Here is a 24411-nt window from a genome sequence, read left to right on the forward strand (position 1 = left end):
GAGTCCTCAGTGGTGGTTGATACCTTTTAATGGCTAACTGAAAAGATGGTAACAAATTACAAGCTTTCGAGACTATTCTGGTCTCTTCATCAGGCATAGAATAATAGAAATTCTGAAGAATCACATATTTATGCACAATACAGCACAGAAAAATGCCATAGACAAGACAGGTGATGTGAAGCAGAATTACCATTATGTGAGTGATAAACAGTTATGTCCATAAATATTGGAAGAGTTCATAGATAAGGAATGTTTTACTATCTATCTACAGGAGACTGGCACAGCAATGGGAAGTAAAATGGCTCCACAGTATGCAAATCTTTTCATGGCCAAGCTTGAAAGCGACTTTTTGTCCTCATGTCCCATCAGGCCTCAGGCCTACTACATTGATGATATTTTATTCATCTGGACGAGTCTGAGCCACAGCTGAAGACGTTCTATGAACAGTTTAATCAATTTCATCCCACCATCAACTTAACACTCAACTACTCCAGCAAATTAACTTTCTGGACACCATCATTAAGCTGAAGAACAATGAGATAGAAACATCCCTGTATCATTAATCAATCGACCGTCCAACATACCTTAAATGGGACAGTTTCCACCCAAAACACATAAAAAACTATTGTCTACAGTCAAGCCATCAGATACAATCGTATATGTTCCAACCCCATGGATAGAGACAAACACCTTGGTCGCTTCAGAAAGACATTTTTGAATCAGGGCTACCATCCAAGAACAATTGAAAACCAGATCACCAGAGCCACCAGAATATCAAGGAATCACCTGCTATATTAAAAAGCTAAAGAAGAAAATATCCGGGTACCTCTAGTAGTTACCTACAATCCAAATCTGGAGGTGCTAAGGGGAGCTGCACGGAAATTACAACCTTTACTACAAAAAGATGCCCGATTACAATCCATTTTCCCAGACCCCCCACTACTGTGTTTTAGGCAGCCCCCAAATCTAAGAAGCCTCATTGTCAGAAGCTCGCTGTCCTCTCCAACAGCTGCAGGAACCTTTCCTTGCAACCAGAAAAAATGTAAAACCTGTCCATTCATAATGACCACGGACAAGATAAAGATCCCCAATTCACATCAGGACTACACGATCCCAGGTATTTTCAGCTGCGTCACTTCTAATGTGGTGTACCTAATTATTTGTTCTAAATGTCCAACTGGGGGTCTGTATGTGGGGGAGACAGGGCAGAAACTGAGGACAAGGATGAATTCTCACCGCCATACAATAAGAGAAAAAAGAATGGATCTACCTGTGGCAATACATTTCTGTCTCCCCAAGCATAACATTATGGACATGGAATTACTTGTATTAAAAGGTAACTTCAAATCTCAGGGAGTCAGAAGAGTTTGGGAATATAAGCTGATGATGACCTTTGACACACTCAGTGCAGGAATGAATGTGTCGCATGGATTTATGTCTTTTTACATCAACTGAGGAATTTGCTCCTCAGACCATGTGGGGACATCATAACAGAGAACCAGACCCCAATCAGAGGACAATAAAACATTCCTTATCTATGAACTCTTCCAATATTTATTGACATAACTGTTTATCACTCACATAGTGGTAATTCTGCTTCACATCACCTGTCTTGTCTATGGCATTTTTCTGTGCTGTGTTGTGCATAAATATGTGATTCTCCAGAATTTCTATTAGTCTGTGCCTGATGAAGAGACCTGAGTAGTCTCGAAAGCTTGCAATTTGTTACCATCTTTTCAGTTAGCCATAAAAGGTATCAACAACAGAGGACTCAATTCTACATATTTTTCTATCCACTGGCTAACACGGTACCAAGATATATATGTTTCCCGTTTCAGAAACCTTAGAAATGTTGCCATCAGTTGTTAGACATGTGTGATTGTTCCCGACCCAAACACATAAGGCAAGTAAACGGGCAACGAGGACAATACACAAGGGGTTGCATGCCCTAAAGCAATCTAAACTCCTGGAAAATAACCATGCCCATGGGAGTACACCTGAAAGGTAGCAGTCCACACTACGTCAACGTAGGCACAAAAAAAAAAAATAAAAAAAAATGTGCGTGTATATACACACACAGGTGTACACCCGTGGTTAATATATATATATATATATACACACACACACATATACACATATATACATATACAGGCGTACACCCGTGGTTATTAAGCAGGAGTTTACCTTTGCTTGTTTTTTTATACGAACAGAAAAAAACAGAATGCTGATTTTTTTTTTTTTTTTCTCATCCTCTGACACTCACCGTCAGTATTTAACACCCAAGAAGTGAAGTGATTATTCTTATACTTAATTACGGCCTTCACTTCATATAAATGGCCTTGAAACTGAAATGAATATTTGTCCAGATCATTGGTCGGCGATCCATCCACAAAGTGAACCATGAATAGCGAATTCAACCTACAAAAAAATAAAATAAAATAATGAAAATGTAAGAATAACTGTGTTGCAGCATCACTATTTTATATCTCTTATTCTATAGACTCGAGTTCACATCGTCGGAGAAGAGAATTTCCTTTCCCCCCCAATGGGGCATTATTCAGTGAGAGGTTTGAAAACAGACAAAGTATAATGTACTCTAGTATGAACCTTTCATGATATCTATGTCCTGCATGGTTTAGGGGGCTCCCCAGGAGCCACTGGCTTAGGGATCACTCACTGGCGTATAACAAGGCTGAGTGCTCTCTGATGCTTTATCGGACAGCACTTGGCCCAGTGTTAAAACAATGGGGCAGGGCAGATCTGCGATTAAATTCTCACGTCGATTCGGTATAAGAAAACAAATCGCGGCATACTACGATTGGCTCAGAGAATTGGATTGCACTCACCCATACAAGTCTATGGGTGCGAGTGAAACATCAGACTGCACTCACATGTAATTTGAGTGCAGTCTGATGTACGCACACAGACAATCGAGAAATTAATTTCCCCATCTTCTCCGCACTTGTGCTGCGATTCTCTCATTCTTTCACACATCAGTTTTTTGCCGTCAGTCACAATCCGTTGGTTTGACGGATCCATCGCAGATTGTGAAAAACTGATGTGACGGATCTGTTTTTTTGGACAGATCCGCCTAGTGAATCTGGCTATTTGGATCGGAGCATGCTCAGTTAAGAAAAAACAAAACGGAATCCGTTGCCGAATTCCGTCATTTGACGGATCCGGCGCCATAGGCTTCCATTCTAGCAAACGACGGACGGCAACAGATCCGTCGCTGTCCGTTTTTTCGACGTACACAAAAAAACGTTACTTTGTCCGTTGTCTCCCGCCGCTGGACAAATAATTTTCGACGGATCCAGCAAACGACGGATGAAACGTGAAGCCATCCGTCACCAATACAAGTCTATGAGAAAAAAAAAAAAACGGATCTGGCGGCATCAGTCGCCAATTTGATGGATTGCGACTGATGGCAAAAAACTGATGTGTGAAAGGGGCCTAACATAACTGATCCAATTTTCTGACACAAGAGAATATATGCTCGTGACCCCAACCTTACTTTCAGTGGGGCTGCCGTACTATGTTATCTGCAGATAAACCCTTTACCTACTGCTAAATAGCATTTTCGGAGGCAAGGTCCCCTTTAACACTTCTTGCCTTCTTTCAAAAGCATGGGCTAGCGATCCAGAAACCACATTGTCGATTAAAATTTTTCTACCATCAGGCTTGCCTCTGCATGGCACCACTTTACATGCCTTTCAAATATATAGTAACGTGCACTAGTTTTTGCTTTTTTTTATAGTTACTCTGCTAATCAAAGTTTTTAACATTTGCATAACAAAAGTTGCAATTTTTCTGAAAATTGTAGCAAATTAGCAGATGTGATTGATATGTAAAAATGATGCACGCCAATCATTAACTGCCCGTGAAGTAACATTTTCTAATCTGCTTTGTCCACAAAGGCGAGAGTTCAGACACTAGGGCATTAGTGATAGACAGGATGGCTAGAGAAAAAGCCAGAAGTGGTAGCTCCGGAGAACAGCACGAGAGCGCAGGGGAAAAAAAAAAGTAGAGGAGCGCTACTGTTACAACAGGGAAGCAGCCTGAGTGCAACACGTTCTCCTAAGAGATGTCCATCAAAAAGTCCCCTTATGCCTCTCTCCCATGCTCCAATACCCTGCCTTGAAACCCTCTCACTACTACCCATTGTTTCCAAGTTTAAATATTTAGGAATACATATGTCCCAAAGTAGTCATCTAGACTTACATCTTAATATATTTCCGTTACTAGATGTGGTTAAATCCAAATTTGCTACCTGGGACAAACTACCACTATCTGTGGCTGGACGTATTAACCTCATAAAGATGATATTGCTCCCAAAGCTGAGCTACTGTTTTCAACACAGTGCGGTTATAATACCTAAATTCTTTTTTACAACCCTAAACTCCCTTATTACATCTTTCATATGGGGAAAGGCTAGGCCTAAACTTAAGTTATCCACCCTGCAAAGACCCAAACAAGGGGGTGGGGCGGCCCTGCCAGACTTCTACCTATATTACCTTGCTGGTCAGGCTAAAATGTTGAATATGTGGATGCCCGGGAAAACTCTGCCTAACTCTGAAAACCATATTATATACTCAGCCAAAATTGATTGTCCACTAGGATTTTTGGAGATGGAGAGAACTACTGTTCCTCATTTACTACCTTTACTTCGGCTGACACGATCAATATGGAGGCAAATTAAAAAGGTAACGGGATTTGCTGATATAGCAGCTGAAATGCCATTGTGGAATAATGGTTATTTTCCGGTATTACTGGGTCACCCATCCACTGAATTTTGGATATCATATGGTGTCCTCACGGTAGGAAATCTACATAATCAGGGGAATTTTGTTTCCTTTGAACAGTTACAAAATACCTATAATATACCAAAATCACAGTTTTTCCGTTACTTGCAACTAAGGTCAGCCTTTCAGTCACATATGCGGAGTGTGGGTGCGGGTCGAGCTATCTCAGATTTACCGTTAATAGGTATCCTCAACTCGCAGGGTCCCCAGGGACTTATCTCCTCTTTGTATACCTATCTGTTATCCATGGGTGAGGGATCCACCATAGATTCAATCAAGGGGAAATGGGGACGGCTTCTGCCTGATACACTGGGAGAGGAATGGGAGGAAATCTTGGAATCCCCAACTAAAGTCTCCCCGTCAGTTAACAATAGGATGATCCAACTATATATCATATATCAATCCTATTTGACCCCGATTCGTCTTTTTAAAATAGGTCGTCTACACTCATCAGACTGCTTAAGATGCCACTCTAGCAATGCGGATTTTATCCACATGATATGGAAATGTCCTATTGTCTTCCAGTATTGGAGGGAGATAACGACATTATTGACATCACTAGTGTTGACCCCTGTCCCACTTGAACCCCTGATATGCTTATTTGGAGTATGGGAGGCAGAGACTTGGGATCGTCATACGGGAATCTTTCTGAGGGAGACGTTGTTCTTAGCACGAAAGATGCTGGCTCTGAGATGGATGGGTGGTTCTTGTCCAACTCTTAGAGCATGGGTAGACTTGGTAAATTCCATTATTCCGTATGAGCGGACACTATACCAGAATAGAGGTAATCCTGCTAAATTTGAAAAGATATGGGGAAGATGGAACTCCTCCTGTCACACTGTTTAGGTTAAATACCTTAACAAATATGCAAGGAAAAGGTATAAGATCGCGGACACTGTCTACTCACAGGGTAGAACCTATCTAGAACTCTCCTTTAAGCGGCAACACGTTAGTTTTAGAGGTTTTATTAGAAGTTAATGTAGTTAATGTTTGAATAGGATATTGACAAATGATTGACGTGCATTGCTTATAACCTTTATAATATTCCAGACATGGATATGTGTGGTAATTCTATGTATCTGATGGATAATGATGAATATGGGCAATTGTATGTACGATTTATCCTGTAATCAATAAACGAATTTAAAAAAAAAAAAAAAAGTCCCCTTGTTGCACACAAACAGTGACCACAGGTACAAAGTGACTCTGCAAGGTCTCAAGCTTCCCAATCTAAAAGTATTGTTCAAACAAAAAGGAGAAACATCTTACTTTTCCAGAACCATTGTCCGTTTCTGCTTTGGGTGTCGGCACCGATTGCATGGCCCCAAGTGTACGGCATTCAGAGGATGCCATTCTGGAATTACCTTTGTGAACGTAGTCAATGATTTTTGGCATCTAAAAACGAGGAAGAAATGACAGATATCAGCATTAAAATTGATAAAATTTGATGAAATCCAGGCAATGCATACGAGTAAAATATAATTTTAGGTGTAATATTGGAGTGCTGTTTTTTTTTTTTTAAAGGGAACTGGTCACCAGGATCTCCTAATAGAAAAGTACGGCCTCCAGTTTACACCATTCTGCAATGCTGGAAAGAAGTCCTCAATCCACTCGGCAGATCCAAAACAAAAAGACCTTTATTATACTCACAGATGGCGCTGTCCAGTCCGAAGGGCGTCTCTGGTCTCTTTCCCGCTTCTGGTGCATGACGCGTCCTAAGTCACCCACACGGTGTCCCCATCATGCTCCTGTGCACCTCTCTCTGCCCTGCTAAGGACATAGCAAAGTACCGTAATGCACATGTGCCAGAAAAGGCTAAAGAGTGCCGAAGACCCAGAAGTAAAGCCGCGGCGCATGCACCTACAGTACTTTGCTCTGCCATCGGCAAGGTGGAGAGAAGTGCACTTGTGCAGGAGCACAATGGAGGACACTGTGTGGATGACGTAGGATGCGTCATCAACAAAAAGCAGGGAAAGAAAATGATGATCGTAAGAAGAGATGAGGTGCCGGATCAAGACCAGAGACATTTATTGGACTGGTCAGCGCCGTCTACGAGTATAATAAATGGTCCTTTTTGGGATCTTCAGACTGGGGACTTTCCTGCGCTCTAGTATGCTGTAAAAGAGGCCCTAATGCTGGTGGCCATAAGTTATATTGGGGAATCCTGCTGATAGGTTCCATTTCTCAGACTAGTCTCCAGGGCGGCTCGGTCCCCAGCGGCTTTTACAGTACGTTCTCAGAAATCCTGCAGCGGTTCAATTCAGAGTCAAACTTACTGGCTGACATCATACAGCCAGAGTCTGACACATGTGGCCCAATCTTCTGGCGACATATCAGCTTTCTGGTCCCCTTTAAGGGGAATGGCAACAGCTTGACATCAAATTATTCTGAAGTCTCCAGGAAGAACAGCTACTGAAAAAGTTCTTAAAAATAAGCTCAAGAATTGTTATTTCAGGAGGAAAATACAAGTGTTTGTTAAAAATCCAGTAAGTCCGGAAAGGTCCAAAAGTGACATAGGACCAAGAGATTTTAGGAGCTTCACCAAACTTACAACCAGACAATGAATAGTATAAGTTTGTAAGGTTTTGTCATCTATGGTGTTAGAGGTTATATCCCAAAGTCAGTCATAAATATGGACTCTATATTGATCCTATGATGAGTAACGAACGAACTTGACCAGCGTGGACATGAGTAACCCTAACCACTTATGTGCAATAGGACAACAACCGGGTTCTTCCATTTACTGCTGATAAAACGATGAAGTCCGCAGAACTTTAACCCATGTTCGCTGCAGGATTTCTACAAGACTGCTCGCTTCAGGATCATGCAGAAAACATTGCACTGTCCAGTGCCAGGGACAACAATCATCTTCAGTTTACAAATCATTTATTAGGTTTATTGCTCAGTAATAGGGGGCAGACTGGCCCCTGTGGCCCTCGCACTCACCTCTGCTGGTAGCTGTACTCACAGACCTCACACTGAAAGTGCCATATAAATGAATGCATGAACAGGTTCTCAGTCAGGGGGTCCAGTTTAAGAAGTAAAGGAAACGCAAAGACCGGGCTCTCTTTCTTGCCTGTGGGAGAAAAAAAATATGTAGATAAATTTGCAATAACAGCAGATTTCTTTCCATTATACTGTACACTTAACCCATTCAGCACCAGATGGTAGCACATTTTATTATGTACATTTATGTGAAAGTAGAGATCTTACTGTGGCTGGCAGCAACACTGCAAAGGTTACTACGGTTTTGCTCATATCTGATGATGCGCGTCATGACACCTTCATGCAGAAAGCAGCAGCCTCAATGGCCCTATATATACTAAAGGTGTCATCAATGTGCACATTCTGAAAAGTCTGCGAGTTCTCTCCTCTAAAATAAAAAGCGCCTGGACAATCCCTCTAGTCATGGATAAATACGAGCCCATGGTGGTTTGTAAAAAATAAAAAAAAAAAACTTAAAAAAAAACAGGTATTTTTGTGTACTCAACATAAAATCCTTTTCTCCGAGCCACTCATTGGGGGACACAGACCATGGGTTGTATGCTGCTTGCCACTAGGAGGCTGACACTAAGTTAACACAAAAAAAGTTAGCTCCTCCTCTGCAGTATACATCCTGGTGCTGGCTCTCAGAGAACCAGTTCTGTGCAAAAGCAGTAGGAACAAATAGTAACAACATAGAAGAGTACAACATGTCAACTTAAAAGAACAGGCAAAAGCCATATAAGCCGATAGTCTAACAGGGTGGGTGCTGTGACCCCCAAAAAGAAGCTTGGAGAAAAGGATTTTACGGTGAGTACACAAAAATCCCTGTTTCTCCTTCGCCTCATTGGGGGACACAGACCATGGGACGTCCCAAAGCAGTCCCTGGATGGGAAAACAACAAAGGATTAGGCTTCATGCAACAACTGCCTAAATGTGCACCACTGCTGCCTGCAGAATTCTTCTGCCCAGACTTGCATCCGCTGAAGCCTGAGAGTGAATATTACAGTGCTTTGCAAAGGTATGTAAACTGAACCAAGTCGCAGCTTTACAGACCTGCTCCGCCGTCGCCTGATGCCAAATGGCCCTAGAAATCCCCACCATCCGAGTGGAGTGTGCTCTGATCGCCGTTGGGATGGGCTGACTTCTGACTCGATGTGACTCCTGGATGGTGGAACAAATCCACCTAGCTATCGTGGCCTTAGAAGAGGCAAGACCCGTCCTGTGACCTTCCAGGAGAACGAACAGAGCATCTCTTCTTCTGAAGGATACCGTCCTTGAGACGTACCTTCCCAGAGCCCTGACTAGGTCCAGAGTGTGGAGAGCTCTTTCAGCTCTGTGAATAGGGGCCGGACAAAAGGAAGAACAATGTACTCGTTAAGATGGAAGGACGAAACAACCTTTGGCAAAAAGGATGGCGAAGGCCTGAGGACAACCTTGTCCTGATGGAAGTTAAGGAAAGGCGCTTGTCAGGATAAGGTGGCCAATGCCGAAACCGGTCTGATCGATGTGATCGCCACAAGGAAGGCAACCTTCCAGGACAGAAAGACCAGTGAAATGTCCTGAAGCGGTTCAAAGGGCGGTTCCAAAAGGGCACTTAGCACCAAGTTGAGGTCCCAAGGCTCTAAAGGAATGCGATAGGGAGGAGCGACACATGACACCCCCTGAAGAAAAGTCTTCACCTGAAGTCTTGACGTGATGAATCTCAGAAATAAGACCGATTAGAGCAGAAATTTGGCCCTTGAGAGAGCTGAGTGCCAGACAAGAGTCCAGCCCAGCCTGTAGGAACTCTAAAATGGTGGGAACTGAGAAGACGAGAGGAGAAAGACCAAAATCCTTGCACCAAGAAAAAAATGTCTTCCAGGTACGCTGATAGATGTGTACTGAGGAGGGTTTACGGGCACGAACCATGGTGGAAATCACCTGTTGAGAAAACCCAGCCTGGGTCAAGACCCAGGATTCAATGGGCACGTTGTTAAAAACAGGACCCCTGAGTTCTGGTGGTAGATGGGGCCCTGGGAGAGCAGATCTGGCTGACCCGGCAGTCTCCAGGGTATGTCGGCGACTAGGTGTACCAACTCTGCGAACCATGCACGGCGAGGCCAATCGAGAGCAACCAGGATCACCGGTACTCCTTCCACCTTGATTTTCCCGATTACTCTGGTGAGTAACGGTAGAGAAGGAAAAATGTACGGAAGGCGGAATTGGTGCCATAAAAGAACCAGAGCGTTGACATCAATGGCTCTTGGATCTCGAGACCTCGCTATAAATTGGGGAACCTTGGCATTCAGTCTGGAAGCCATGAGGTCCACATCTGGGATCTCCCAGCGAAGACAGAACTGGGAGAAGACATCCAGATGAAGCTCCTACTGCCCCAAAGTGAGACCCTGACGGCTGAGGAAGTCCGCCGTCTAGTTTTCCACTCCTGGAATTTGTACCGCTGAGATCACCAAGTGGTTGTTCTCTGCCCATCCAAGGATGCGAGTTACCTCGGACATGGCTGTCCTGCTGCGGGTACCCCCGATTGTTGATGTATGCCACAGCCGTGGCATTGTCTGATTGGTTACGGATGGTGTGACCCACCAGAAGGTGATGGAAGTGCTGCAGGGCCAGTTGAATAGCATGGATCTCCAGAATGTTTATCAGTAGCTTCGATTCCTGAATTGACCCTGAGCAGTGTGGTGGCGGAAGACTGCTCCCCAGCCTGAAGACTGGCATCGGTAGTCACCACTAGCCATTGAACGGGTAGAAAGGACTTCCCACGGTTGAGGGAAGAGTTCAATGTCCACCACCTGAAAGTCTGTCTGACCTGCAGGGATAAGCGGCACCCTTGGTTGAGGGAGAAAGGGTTTCTGTCCCAAGCTGCCAGAAGGGCATGTAGTAGGGGACGAAGGTGCAGTAGCACAAAGGGGACTGCTTCCATTGCGGCCACCATCTTTCCTAGTACCCTCATTGCAAACCGGATGGAGTGAGGGGTAGTGTTGTGAAATTGGATTTTGGGCTCCCCCGGTGGCCACTGGTGGAATTGAACTGGTGTGCATCATCCCCTCTGTTCACCTGTTTCCATCAGGATGTGGGAGTCGCTATTTAGCCTTGCTCCTCTGTCACTTCCATGCCGGTCAACATTGTAATCAGAAGCCTTTCTGTGCATGTTCCTGCTGCTAGACAACTCCCAGCTAAGTTGGACTTTAGTCCTCGTTTGTTTTTGCATTTTGTTCCAGTTCACAGCTGTAGTTTCGTTTCTGTGTCTGGAAAGCTCTTGTGATCTGAAATTGCCACTCTGATGTTATGAGTTAATACTAGAGTCTTAAAGTAATTTCAGGATGGTGTTTTGATAGGGTTTTCAGCTGACCATGAAAGTGCCCTTTCTGTCTTCCTGCTATCTAGTAAGCGGACCTCAATTTTGCTAAACCTATTTTCATACTACGTTTGTTATTTCATCTAAAATCACCGCCAATATATGTGGGGGCCTCTGTCTGCCTTTCGGGGAAATTTCTCTAGAGGTGAGCCAGGACTGTATTTTCCTCTGCCAGGATTAGTTAGTCCTCCGGCCGGCGCTGGGCGTCTAGGGATAAAACGCAGGCAACGCTACCCGGCTACTGTTAGTTGTGCGGCAGGTTTAGTTCATGGTCAGTTTAGTTTCCATCCTTCCAAGAGCTAGTTCTTATGTTTGCTGGGCTATGTTCTCTTGCCATTGAGAACCATGACAGGGTAGACTGACGAAGCGCTCTGGCTCCTCGTTGAAGGGCCAAGACTGTCTGGAGGGAGAATTACCAACCCCCGAGACGAGTCCAGGGACATTCCTAGAAAGGAGATTTGCCGGGCTGGGACCGGAGAGGATTTGCATTAGTTTATCAGCCAGTCCAGGCGAGAAAGGGTATCGTAAGTAATGTGAATGGACTCCATGCAGTCGTGGAAGGACGGACTTTTGAACAACAGATCGTCCAGATAGGGCAGAATGATCACGCCCTGAGAGTGCAGAATGGACATGACGGCCGCCATGACCTTTGTGAACACTCTGGGGGCAGTAGCAAGGCCGAAGTGCAGGGCTGTGAATTGGAAATGCTGGTCGCGAATGGCATAGTGCAGGAATCTCTGGTGAGAGGGAAAAATTGGAATGTTTAAGTAAGCGTCTCGGATGTCGATTGAGGCCAAGAATTCCCCTTCCTCCAGGGAAGTGATAACTGAACGCAGAGTTTCCATGCGGAAATGACGGACCTTGACAAACTTGTTTAGAAGTTTGAGGTTTAGTATGGGTCTCACCTTTCCGTCCTTCTTTGGGACGACAAAAAAGTTTGAATAGAAACCCTGAAACCTTTTGCTTTATGGGACGGGGACAATGATGCCATCGTGACGCAATGCGCCTATGGCCCGGGAGAAAGTCTTTGCCCTTGCCTCCGAAGAATGAGGACGAGAAAGAAAGCAACATGAAGGGGGGCACATAGCAAAGTTGATCTTGTATCCGGACGACACCAGACTCTGACCCGCTTGTCGGAGACGACGGAAAGCCAGACCTGACGAAAGAGAAGTAGGTGCCCGCCTACCCTGCCGGTGTAGACCGGATAGCGCTGATAGTCAGCGTGAGGAAAATCTCTGGGACCTAGGTCCTTTAGGCCTCGACTGTTTGGGTCGGGACTTCCAGTGCTGGTTAGGCCTGTACGAGACCTGAGTTCCTCCATCTCTTCGTGGAGAATGTCCTGAACCAGCTTGGAGTGGAGCGAAAGGAACGGAAACGGATTTGTTGCTGTCTCTGAAAGGGACGCCTAAGTCTCTGTTGGGGAAGGAATTTACTCTTTCCTCTTGTACTATCGGAAATTATCTGATCCAGCTTTTCTCCAAATAAGCGACTGGTTTGATAAGGAAGGGAGGTGAGAGTTTTGATCCAGAGTTCGCCTTCCACTCTGAGCCATAATGACATTCTGATAGAGATGGCATTAGCTGCTGATTGAGCAGCACAACAGGCAGCATCCAAGGATGCCTGTACCAGGTAATCGCCTGCCCGGGAAATTTGGTTGGCAAGGTGCGCCGCCTCTGGAGTAAGCTTAGTGTTCCGAAAAGAATTGGCTAAGGTCTCTGACCAGAAAACCATAGCCTTAGTTACCCATGCTGCGGCAAAGGATGGATAGAGGGCCGAGCCTGAGGCCTCAAAAGCAGGGTGGGCCAAGCCTTCTATCTGACGGTCCACAGGATTTTGATGGATGAGCCATCCGCCACGGACAGGAGAGTTTTGGATGCTAGGTGGGATACTGGAGGGTCTACCACCGGAGATTCTGCCCAATTCTTTTACAGATCAGCTGAAAGAGGATACTTGGCTTCAAGAGGCCTTTGTCCTGTGAAGCATTTATCCGGGCGTTCTCTATGCCTATTAACTATGGCTCTAAATTCAGGATGAATAGCAAATGCCTTATGAGAGCGTTTAGTTCTCTTAAAGGACAATATCTGATCCGGAGTGGAGCCGGAATCTTCCTCAACCTTTAAAGCCTGGTTGACTGCCTCAATAAGTGAATCCACGGTCTTCTGAAAGTCTGGCGAATCCGGATCTAAGGAACCATCAGATTCGCATTCACTACTGAACTCTGGAGAGCAAGAAATGGAGCTGTGAGGCGACAAGGCACGTGTCTGCTCAGGAGACGTGCTACGGATCCGTTTTCTAGATGCCTGATGGCTTCTAGAGTGCTTTTGGCCTTTGCTAACCCACTGCTTCTGGCCTGGGGAGGATCCGACTACATCAGTCCTGCAAACGCTCTGGTCCCCCGAAGGATCACGGAGGGATTCAATCGCTTTGGCCAGCGGAGCCATGGATTGAGACAGTGACTAATCCCACTCAAGGGGACTAGGTACACTGGGCTCGGTGGCGGCAGAGGGCTCCTGAGCGCAGTTGAGGTCACAGGCATTGCAGAGTGGCGAACTCTGAGCCTTAGGAAATGCAGATTGACAGGAGGAACACGAAGTAAAGAATATAGCCATAGTCTTGTTAGACTTTTTGATTATCAACCAAATCAAATCTATTAAGATCCTAGAACAGCACAAAAAACAAAAGAAACAAGGATCCCTAAAATATAACTTTTAAAAAATAAAGTAAAAAATTCTTGCAAAATTGGAGACAAAACAGCAGATATACATAAATTACCATAGGGAAAAATATATCTTAATAGTATGTCCTGTTATGCCTTGCGGGTCCACTGTACTGACCCCTGCCTGGCAGCAGAGGTTGGCACCCTAAGTTTTAGTGGTAGGTGCCCCTTACTCAACGACGGCTTGCCCTAATATCCCTACAGTGACTAGAATTGTGTCCCAGTACACCCATTGCCCCCCCCAAAAAAAGCAAAAACAAAACAAGCAAAAGATACAAAAAAAATTGAAAAAAAAAAGAAAAAACAAACCAAACCCAAAACAATTAAATAGAGGGGATATTTAATCCTTAATATAGAGGCTATAACAGATAATTTACCTCTAAATATCCCTATTGAAACTCCAATGTCTAAATGCAGTCTGGGCAAATAAATTGCAAAAAGATGTGCATTTGTCTCATTTGCCCTAGTACTTAATAAAAAGAGATGGACGGAGCTCCGCAATTAACAACTCTTTAGCTATACATTACCCATAAAAGGGCTATACAGAATCACAATTACAATAGCACCTGATTGTGCATAGCATGGTACAATGACCTTGCGTTCCTTAGAACTATAATGGGTAACAGTCGTAGCAGAGATAGCTATCCACATAAAGCCACCGCTCAGACTCTATAAAGATTGTACTTCTCAACATCATAATGTACAATAGTGTCAAGGACAGGGCTCCGCAAAACCACAGCTCATTAACTATGTATTGCCCATAATAGGGCTTCATACATAATCTTATAACGTATATAGTAAATAGTTGCAATGATGTTAGATTCGTATCATATAGGGTGCAGTGATCATATACTCATCTGAGCTGTATTGCACCACAACCAAGGCGGAGATCACCGTCCGACCTGAGCCACCAGTGAAGCTTCATATAGGAATGACATCCCTAACAGTGCCCAACGCGTTTCCCCCCCGTGGGAATGGCGGGGGTTCATCAGCAGATGCTGGCCTTTTACCATTTGGATTGTCTCCAATTTTGGAACAATTTCTAACTTTATATATTAAAAGTTATATTTTAGGGATCCTTGTTTCTTTTGTGTAGACTTTTTTGATGCCTTCTATGTGGCCCTGTAATATTAGGGGCTACTGAGAAGGATACTGCTGAGAAAAGGGGTTACAGCAGGGAGGAGGATGCATAATGCAGCGCTCCCTTACCCAGCTCTGTGTCACCGCTCCTCCTGCTTTTCTCCAACTGCGTTGCCCCTGCGCTGGGAACACTTGCTGCCGGGCCTGATGGCAGTTAGTGTGTCCTGAGGTGGTCTGGGGGGAGAAAGATGGCCCCCGAGATCTCAGAGGCGCTTGTCGTGCTGTGCGAGAAGCCCCAGGATCGGTGGGCGGAGCCTCCGCATCGCATGGGCAGAGATAGGGGTTGTGGCCTAGTACAGGGCCAAAGCCGGGGACTAAATTTGCGGTTCTGGCCCGTATCGATGTAGGAAGGGGAAGAATGCGTGCCCCCGCAGTTAAAATGGGTTCCCCTTAACCAGCGCCGCCCCAGACCACCTGAAAGGAGCCCTCCAGCTCCTGCACTTACCCGAAGAAGCTGCTGGGTGGCAGGTAAGGCGGCTTGCTGCAGGTTCTCCTGTGCTGCTGCTGGTTTGGATGGTGCAGGGGTAAGGGGGAAAACCCTCAATCCACCATCCCTTTAGAAGGGAGGTGGAGAGGGAACGTCTGCCTCCTTCTACCATCCAGTGGTGGTGCTGTGGGGGCTGCTTGGACACCACGAGGTGGGGGCCTCTGTACATCCAAGGGGATGGGACAGGGCTGAATGTCCGGCATTAGGCATGGCTGCGGAATAGGATACGTGGAGGCGACACTCCATGTGCTCGTCCGTTAAAGGTGTGGGGAGATTGGTGCCCTTAAAGGGACCAGTGGCCCCAAGAATCAGTTCAGGCATGGCATCCCACGTCGCAGGAGAGGATACGGAGAGGCAACAGTCTCCGTGCTCGCCTGTTGATGGTTCGGGGAGATTGGAGCCTTGAAAGGATACGTCGCCCCTTCTTTTATTGTAAAAAATAAAAAAAATAAAAAAAAAAAAGAAAGTAAAATTTTTAAAAAATGTAAAAATAAAATAAAGAGTTTTGGGTCTGAATAGCAGACCCATGTGCCTCCTACAGACACTAAGCTACACCTGGTTCTCTGGGAGCCAGCAGGAGGGTGTATACTGCAGAAGAGGAGCTAATTTTTTCTGTTAACTTAGTGTCAGCCTCCTAGTGGCAGCAGCATACACCCATGGTTGTGTCCCCCAATGAGGAGAAGGAGAAATCAGAGTGTGTGTGTATATGTATATATATATATATATATATATATATATATATATATATATATATATATATATATATATATATATATATATATATATATATCTCTCTTTCTCCAGATAACTTTCACACCCACAGACATCCATGGGCCCATCTGTAATATGATGCACAATTGGCACATGTACAGCACACACTTTCCTCCGTATCCCTGTTTTGAAAAAAAGAGGCTTAAATTCAGAATCATGGTGGCAGAGCAGACTTTGGACAGGAGAATACGCCAGCAACTTTGTGTTGTTGTTGTGTGTAACTTAGTCAAAATGTGTACAATTCCACTTTACCCTGAGGTATAGTCACCCTGTGCCCAGCGTCCGGGTTACTCCAGGCCCATTTACTGCACCAGGATCACCTACGACTATCTTTTCTCTCATTCTTACAAGTAATCTGCCCTCAGTGTAAGAAGGGACCGCTCTCTGAGGATTCCTCCCAGCGAGGCTCGCTTTACACTACAGCCCATTATTTTCCATACCTTGCAGTTGTTATTCTACTTACACTAGAACGCTGTCCGATATGTCCAAAAACGTTAAGTCACTTCTCAGACACCTGCAATGAAGGGGGGGCCACCTAATTAAAAATAAACTGCACATGAAAGCTTCAATCCTATGTGACAGATGGCCTCCTAGTGCTGAACGGGTTAAAATGTGACCGCTAGCATTGTAGAATATGTTGGTGTATTAGAAGACAAGTCGTCAGGCTTATCCAAGTATTATTGCAGGGGATGGAAAATGTCAGCTAATGCCATTTTTGCTATGGTGCTCGGTGTTACCCCTACATAATACTAAAAGCAGCCTAGGAAGAACCAACACCAGCCACAAAGTAACAATAAAAAAAAAACCTAAATGATACACAAGCAAATATACATAAGACTATCCATGGAGGAAAAGACTAAATAACTAAGCAAAGGTTAATAAGTTCTTAAAGAAGCACTCTATGTAGAAAAAGGTCAATGTTCCCTGTACAAGTCATCATTAGAACTACAATTTTACATCACTGCAAAGTTCACTGGCAGGGAAGAGAAGCAACTGGGTCAGGAGCTGAAGATGATGATGATGACTCATGCAGGGGAAAAAAAAAAAAAAAAGACCTCCCGTTTCTACATAGAGCTTAGAAGGATCCAGTTAATCAGTGTTTAATCACATGCGGTCAGAGACCTAATGGAAAAAGAAGAATTAACTGGGTAAAAAGGCCAAAATATATTTAGGCTATGTGCCCACGCTGCGTTTTTGCCACATTTTTCTGCTGCGGAAACCCTTAAAAACCGCTTTCAAAACGCATCCCATTATTTTAAAGGCATTCCGCAATTGTTGTGTCCATGCTGTGCTTTTTTCCACAGCGGAAACCCTTCACGGAAAAAAAACGCAGCATGTTCATTAAATTTTGCAGAATTGTGGCGATTTCGCCGCTATAAAATTGTATTGGGACGCATGGAAAAAAAAGCATGTAAAAAACGTGAGAAAAACACGACAAATACGTGATAAAAACGCAGAAAACAAATGCTAGAAAAACACAAGCAGATTTCCTGGCAAGGGAGTCCAGGTTTGATAAGGAAAATTCTGCTTAGATTCTGCAACATGGGCACATAGCCTAGGATAAAAAACTTTGATGGGAGGAGGAGGAAGAACACTTCTTTAAAAGGGAATCTTTCACCTACTTTTTCGTATATGAGCTGCAGCCACTGCCATCAGGGGCTTATCTACAGAATCCCCCCCCCCAATGTAACCAGAAAGAAAAGAAAAACGAGTTACATTATACTCACCTGGGGGGGCGGTCCGATGGGCGTCTTCATCTTCATGCGATGTCGTCCTCTTCTTTGCTTCCTGTCGCGGCTTCTGCGCAGGCGGAGGAGCCGCGACATGAAGCAAGGAAGAGGACGTCATCGCATGAAGATGGGAGGCGCTGGACAAGACCGCGACGCCCATCGGACCAGACCGCCCCCCAGGTGAGTATAATCCAACTCGTTTTTCTTATCTTTCAGGTTACAGAATGCTGTACATAAGCCCCTGATTGGTGGTGGCCGCAGCTCACATACGAAAAAGTAGGTGAAAGATTCCCTTTAATTTACTGAACAGATAAAACTAGAGCACTATTTTAGATTTAAGGGAAAATTTGAAGAAGTGCATGTCTTCAACCCCTTACGTTAATCCTATTACTGCAGTCCAGGAATGCAAAATGCAACTGGAGCACAAGAAATTCCAGAAAGCTGAAAACTTCTTAAAGCCTCACCCCAAAATATCCCTTTTAATGAAGATGAAAGGATCCAGGCTGAAACTGCCAACTAGTGACATAATAGGTCTCTACGCTTGATATTGCACAGAAGTGACGCGGTGGCATTGTGCACGGTTTCAGATACACGGAATGTAGAAGGGTTCTCTCTACACCACTTGTGTAGTGACAATGCAGCTTGTGGCTTCTAAACCCTCATTGTACGGGCCCGCAGGTCGCTCGCTTTTGAAAACATCTTGTGGGAGCATAGAATTCTCCAAAGATTTGACACCAATAGAACTACTTTAAAATGGCAAGAAATGGTTTATCTGAAGTGGATCCACCGCTACCAAAGTTTAGTGTTCAGAAGGGTGTATATTTGGGCAGGGCAGGGTAGATTTAGCTCTTACTAAATTCTTTTATTACTATGAAAATTATTATAGTGACATGAATTGTGCAGTCCACAAAAGGTTTGCATGTATGAAAGCATATTGCACATCTAAGTCGTTTTCTCTGGTGTTGTACGTACCCAGTTTGCACTTCAAAAGTGGTTGCAGTTTTTCAAAGATGCTTATTCTGAGCTCATGCAGACACTTCTCATACTTTGGTCGCCTGTGATCTGCAAAAACAGAGTGAGGGAATGTAAATCTTCAAATGCCAAGATAAAGCTATACATGTATGCGCGTGTGCGTATGTATGCTCACTATAAATATCGGCAGTGTATCTGCCAATTCTGTATGTTTTCCCACCTACAAAGAACGGAGAGGTCTGTGATTTTTATCGTAGGTACACTTCACCTGTCAGACAGAATCTAAAAATAAAAAACAGAAAATCACATTTTTAAAACAATGAAGTTGCATTTTATTGTATGAAATAAGAATTTCATCACTTACCAACCAGCAAGAATTCTGGCTTACAGACCTATTAGTTTTTCTTTAAGAAGCCCTCCTACTATGCCCTCATTACCTGTATAAAAGAGACCTGTTCACAAACTCAATCACACTCTAACCTCTCCACCATAGCCAAGGCCAAAGAGCTGGCTATGGACAACAAGGACAAAATTGCAGACGTGCACAAGGCTGGGATGGGCTAAAGGACAATGGGCAAGCAGCTTGGTAAGAAGGCAACAACTGTTGGCTCAATTATTAGAAAATGGAAGAAACACAAGATCACTCTTCCATGGTCTGGGGCTCCATGCAAAATCTTGCCACATGGGGTAATGACGATTCTGAGGAAGGTCAGGAATCAGCCCAGAACTACACGGGAGGACCTGGTGAATGACCTCAAGAGAGCTGGGAACACGCAAACATTACCGCTAGTAACACACTACAGTCATGGATTAAAATCCTGCAGGGCACACAAGGCCCCCCTGCTCATGCCAGCACATGTCCAGGCCCGTTTGAAATGTGCCAATGACCATCTGGATGTTCCAGAGGAGGCATGGGAGAAGCTCATGTGGTCAGATGAGAACAAAATAGAACTTTCTGGTATCAACTGCACACGCCGTGTTTGGAGGAAGAAGGCCGAGTTCATTCCCAAGAATACCGTCCCAACCGTGAAGCATGGTGGGGGAACACATGATAACTTTTCTGCAAAGGGCACAGGATGACTGCACAGTATTGAAGGAGGATGGATGAGGTCATGTATCTCAAAAGTTTGGCCAACATCCTCCCTTCCCTCAGTAAGAGCATTGAAGATGGGTCGTGGTCAGGTCTTCCAGCAGGACAATGAACCGAAAACACAGCCAGGGCAACTAAGGAGTGGCTCCATAAGAAGCATTTCAAGGTCCTGGAGTGGCCTAGCTAGACTCCAGACATGTGCCCAATAGAAAATCTTGGGGGTGGGGGGGGACACTCAATATTGCCCAAAATCTGAAAGATCTGGAAAAAATCTGTATGGAGGAGTGGGCCAAAATCTCTGCTGCAGTGCGTGCAAATGTAATCAAGAACTACAGGAAGCTTTTGACCTCTAATTGCAAACAAATATTTCTGCACCAAATATTAATTTGTTTTTCTATTGTATCAAATATTTATTTCATGCAAAAAAAGCAAATTAATGTTGTAAAAATCCTACAATGTGATTTTCAGCATTTTTCAAGATGCTGCCTCTCACAATTGAAGTGTACCTATGATAAAGATAACAGACCTCTCCATTCTCTGTAGGTGAGAAAACTTGCAAAAATCGCTGGTGTATCAAATAAACACACATATATATATATATATATATATATATATATATATATATATATATATATATTGCGCACACACACACACATACACTATATATATATATATACATACATACATACATACACACACACACGGATACATACACAAATGCCTATCCAAATGACAACCATCGATCCAGCTTTGCATGCATATGCTGCGCCTTATGTCCATGTACGCATGGAGTGTATATATGAGTGCATGTGTGCATTCTTGCAGGTACAGCAGAACGACTATGTTCTCATTTTTGACATAAGGGTATATTTTGCAGTAATGTGATTTTACTGTAGTAATGTGATTTTACTGTTAAGTATGCAGTATTACTTAAAAAAGCCCTCCTCCTCCTCCCATGAAAATTATTATCCTCTTAATATATTGCAATCATCATATTATACAGAACTGTGTACTTTAAAATTGCTCATTTTGCCTTTCTACCCAGCTAATTCTTCCGTTTTCCATTAGGCCTATGACATCACATGATTAAAAACAGGATTAGCCGAATCATTTGTAGCTCTATATAGCAACAGGAGGTCAATTTTCCCTGCATGAGTCATCGCGGCAAAAGTCCCGGGCAGGAGGGAGCAGCTGGGTCAGGAGAGGAATGATTCTGCAGGGACAAGAACCTATTTCTACATAGACCTAATGGAAAACAGAAGAATTAACTGGGTAGAAAGGCAAAAATGAGCAATTGTAGATACACAGCTGTGTAATATGACTGCAATATATGAAGAGGATAAAGACTTGATGGGAGGAGGAGGAGGGCTTCTTTAACATGGTGCATGTAGAAGGACTAATACAGCATTGATGGTAAGTTTGTAGGCCTTTGAAGTTTGTACTGAGTGAAAGCATTTGCTGTGTGTGACTTACCTTGATGGCCAAGTCTATTTTTTCAAACCACCAACCACAATCTACTCAACCCACGAGTTGAAATTAAAGCACTGCGATATTAGTCATAAGCAACATCTACCACCAGACTAATGCACACTCAGTCATTGTGAGAGTGCATGTTTAAGAGGGCATTGGGATTAATATGTGCACGTCTAGCCAACATTTACACCACTTCACCCACCTGCTTTCCGTTTCTTCTTTAGTGCAAGACCCTCTAGAAACATGCCAGTGGCCTGACTATATCTCATGAAGAGATCGGGAATCAGTGACTCCTTGCTGGTAGGATAATCCCCGGCAACAAAATTATTGAGAGTCTCCGAATGGACCAAGGTTGATAATATGCAATCTAACCAGCATAAGTTATGCTTGTTCTTCCACTGTAGCATCCTTTGCTCAGGCTTTAATTTTTTAGCCGTCGGCACTTTATCACCTTGTGCTGTACCTTCACTTTCTGCTTCCATGTCGTCATCGCTATCTTCAGCCGTAACTTCATCACTGTTTAATGAGGTTTCCAAAATATCGGATGCTTTGCTGCCATCTTGAATAATGTTCTGTAATATTTCCATTGCGTTATTGTGTCCGTTGACTTTTCCATCCTGCCACGTACCTGACTTGGTAGCATCGTACTCCAAACTGGGGGCCTTGGTCATAGACTCTTCAATTCGGTGCTTGGACTGAATGTCCAGTAATAAGTCAGGTAAAACTGCATTTTCAGAAAACTTTTGCTTCTTCTTGGATGTCAGTGATTCACAATCAGGTGATGGGGCGGCCGCTGTATTTTCAATAGTAGAAACTGCAGTACAATTCTCAGGACAGTCTGACTGTGCCGACACCGTCTCATGGTCTGTAAAAGGCCTTACCCCACACATGGCACTGCAAACCTCAGATGCAGAAATTTTGTCCAGCGTTAGAGTATTTCCACAGTGACACTTCAAGTAGTCCCGTAACAAGACCTGCACTTCTCTCATCGGATGTTTGGCATAGGAATGGTCTACCTCTACGGAAGGAGGTGAAGGAGGACTGTCACAAGAGTCCTCGTGCAAACTCGGAGATGGTACACTCTTTTCACAATGACACTTCATGCAATCCTTTAACAAAATTTGCGGCTTGAGCAATGACATTTTGTTCTGAGAGTTACCATCCGTGTGTTTATAATAGTCATCTTTTATAGATGCTGAAGGGTCATGAACTTCACACACTCTCTCTATGGAACCATTATCTGGATGGCAAACAGGTTCACGATCCGGTAAAGAGACAATTGGAGATGCTATATCACTGTCTGGACACGGGTCAGTTGTATCAAGTATCTTGGGCAACTGATTGCCCGGCGAGGATATCACTGCAGCCTCAGCAGACAACTGGTCTTGTACAGAACAAGTTGTATGGTTGTCACAAGTATTCTTCAAAGAGTTGTCTTCTACTTTGCCCTCAGGCAAAACACCTTGTAAAAAACTAGAGGGACCATTTTCTTCAGAATAAGTGGTTTGGCACTTTTGAACCATCTCTTGTAGCAGTGACAAATTAGGATTTGGTACTGATGGATTTTCTGTGCTTACCATAGATCCGATTGCTTCTAGAGAGGCTGTATCGGACTTGTCTTTAGACAAACTTTCTGGCAGTTGCTTCTCCAACTCATACGATGTGATGGTAGGCTGACTTTTCTCTCCGTCCTCCGACAATGGAGAGGACACTGGCTTGCCCAAGTGTTGACTTTCTTCTGGACACTCTTGTAGCCCATCTGATCGATCTTCTGTCTTTTCACCACTTTCTTGCACTAACTCAAGAGATTCTGATAAACCTGCAATTCCAAAACTGCAATCTTGCACACCATGCTCTGGACACGCTGGAGGTGATATGTCCAACAATGAGCTTAAATTCATTTGTTGCTCAGACTCTTCATGCAGCAATTCAGAGAAGACAGCATTTCCACTTACATCTATAGGAGCGTCCCGAGGTAGGGGAGGAACTACATCTTTCACATCTCCTTTATCAATTAAATCATCCATTTTCTCAAAATGTTCTTTAAGTTGTTCATTACATGCCTGTGGTAACTCAGATTCGAGATCAAGCATATTACTGCATGGAGGGACGGGCGTCTCCTTAGAAGAAATTTCTATTAGTTGACATTCTTGCGCCCTGTTCTGCTCTGTAAGTGGAGTGACACAGGAGGACATACTGTCTGGGCTGAAGGCCCGACCACTCAATTTATGTTCTCCATTTAAAGTCTCAGTTATTACCTTTACCTCTGTATTCACCACTTTGTTTGCTTGTAGGTCAGTCTCCGGTGGGAGATAGAGAGGAGAAGTATTATTTAAAGTATTAACAACTTCTAGCTCTCCATTCTGCAATACTTCTCGATGCCCATTTTGTACTGCAGGCAACACATCAAGTTGATCAAGTGCATGTCTACTAGAAGATCCCGTAGGTAGAACTGGAAAGCCAGACTTATCCCACAAAGCGAAACTACTTAAAGGGTTACTAGTTCCCGAGCCATTCTGCATAGGAGGATCGGTGCCTTCCTTCTGACCATGCTGTAATCTTGTTGGTGAATGTATTTCCCACTCCAGTGGTGGAGATTCAAGTGCTGCATTACAGATATCATCCTGAACAGCGAGACAGTCACCAGAGATAGGCAAATCAATTCTTGGTCTTTTCTCGCCTACGAGGGGCGTTGGAAACGAGTTGGAGCTGTTGCGCTTTTTAGGTTTTCTGGGGCTGTTATTCTTCTTAAGGTCAGCAGTGTTTGCAATTATGTTATCCAAGGGAGTATATCCCAATGGATAAATACACTATAGGGAAAAAAAAAAAAACAACAGAAAAAGGTTAAAGGCATGTGTGATGAAAATTTAAACACCCCAAACTCTAAACA

The 24411-nt window shown here is 44.0% G+C and overlaps 1 protein-coding gene across 1 annotated transcript in view; it reads right to left on the minus strand.

Annotated features, from left to right (window-relative positions):
• The window catches only part of USPL1 (ubiquitin specific peptidase like 1), a 131754-nt gene that overhangs the window by 4974 nt on the left and 102369 nt on the right, over positions 1-24411 (minus strand). The window contains exons 8-12 of the mRNA XM_077299255.1: positions 21724-24331; positions 18959-19048; positions 7749-7878; positions 6072-6197; positions 2264-2418 (exon numbers count right to left, since the gene is read on the minus strand). Of these exons, the coding sequence (XP_077155370.1) occupies positions 2264-2418; positions 6072-6197; positions 7749-7878; positions 18959-19048; positions 21724-24331 (3109 nt within the window). The remainder of the gene's footprint in view (positions 1-2263; positions 2419-6071; positions 6198-7748; positions 7879-18958; positions 19049-21723; positions 24332-24411) is intronic.

Source organism: Ranitomeya variabilis, chromosome 3, assembly GCF_051348905.1.
Source record: "Ranitomeya variabilis isolate aRanVar5 chromosome 3, aRanVar5.hap1, whole genome shotgun sequence".
Classification (NCBI taxonomy): Eukaryota; Metazoa; Chordata; class Amphibia; order Anura; family Dendrobatidae; genus Ranitomeya; species Ranitomeya variabilis.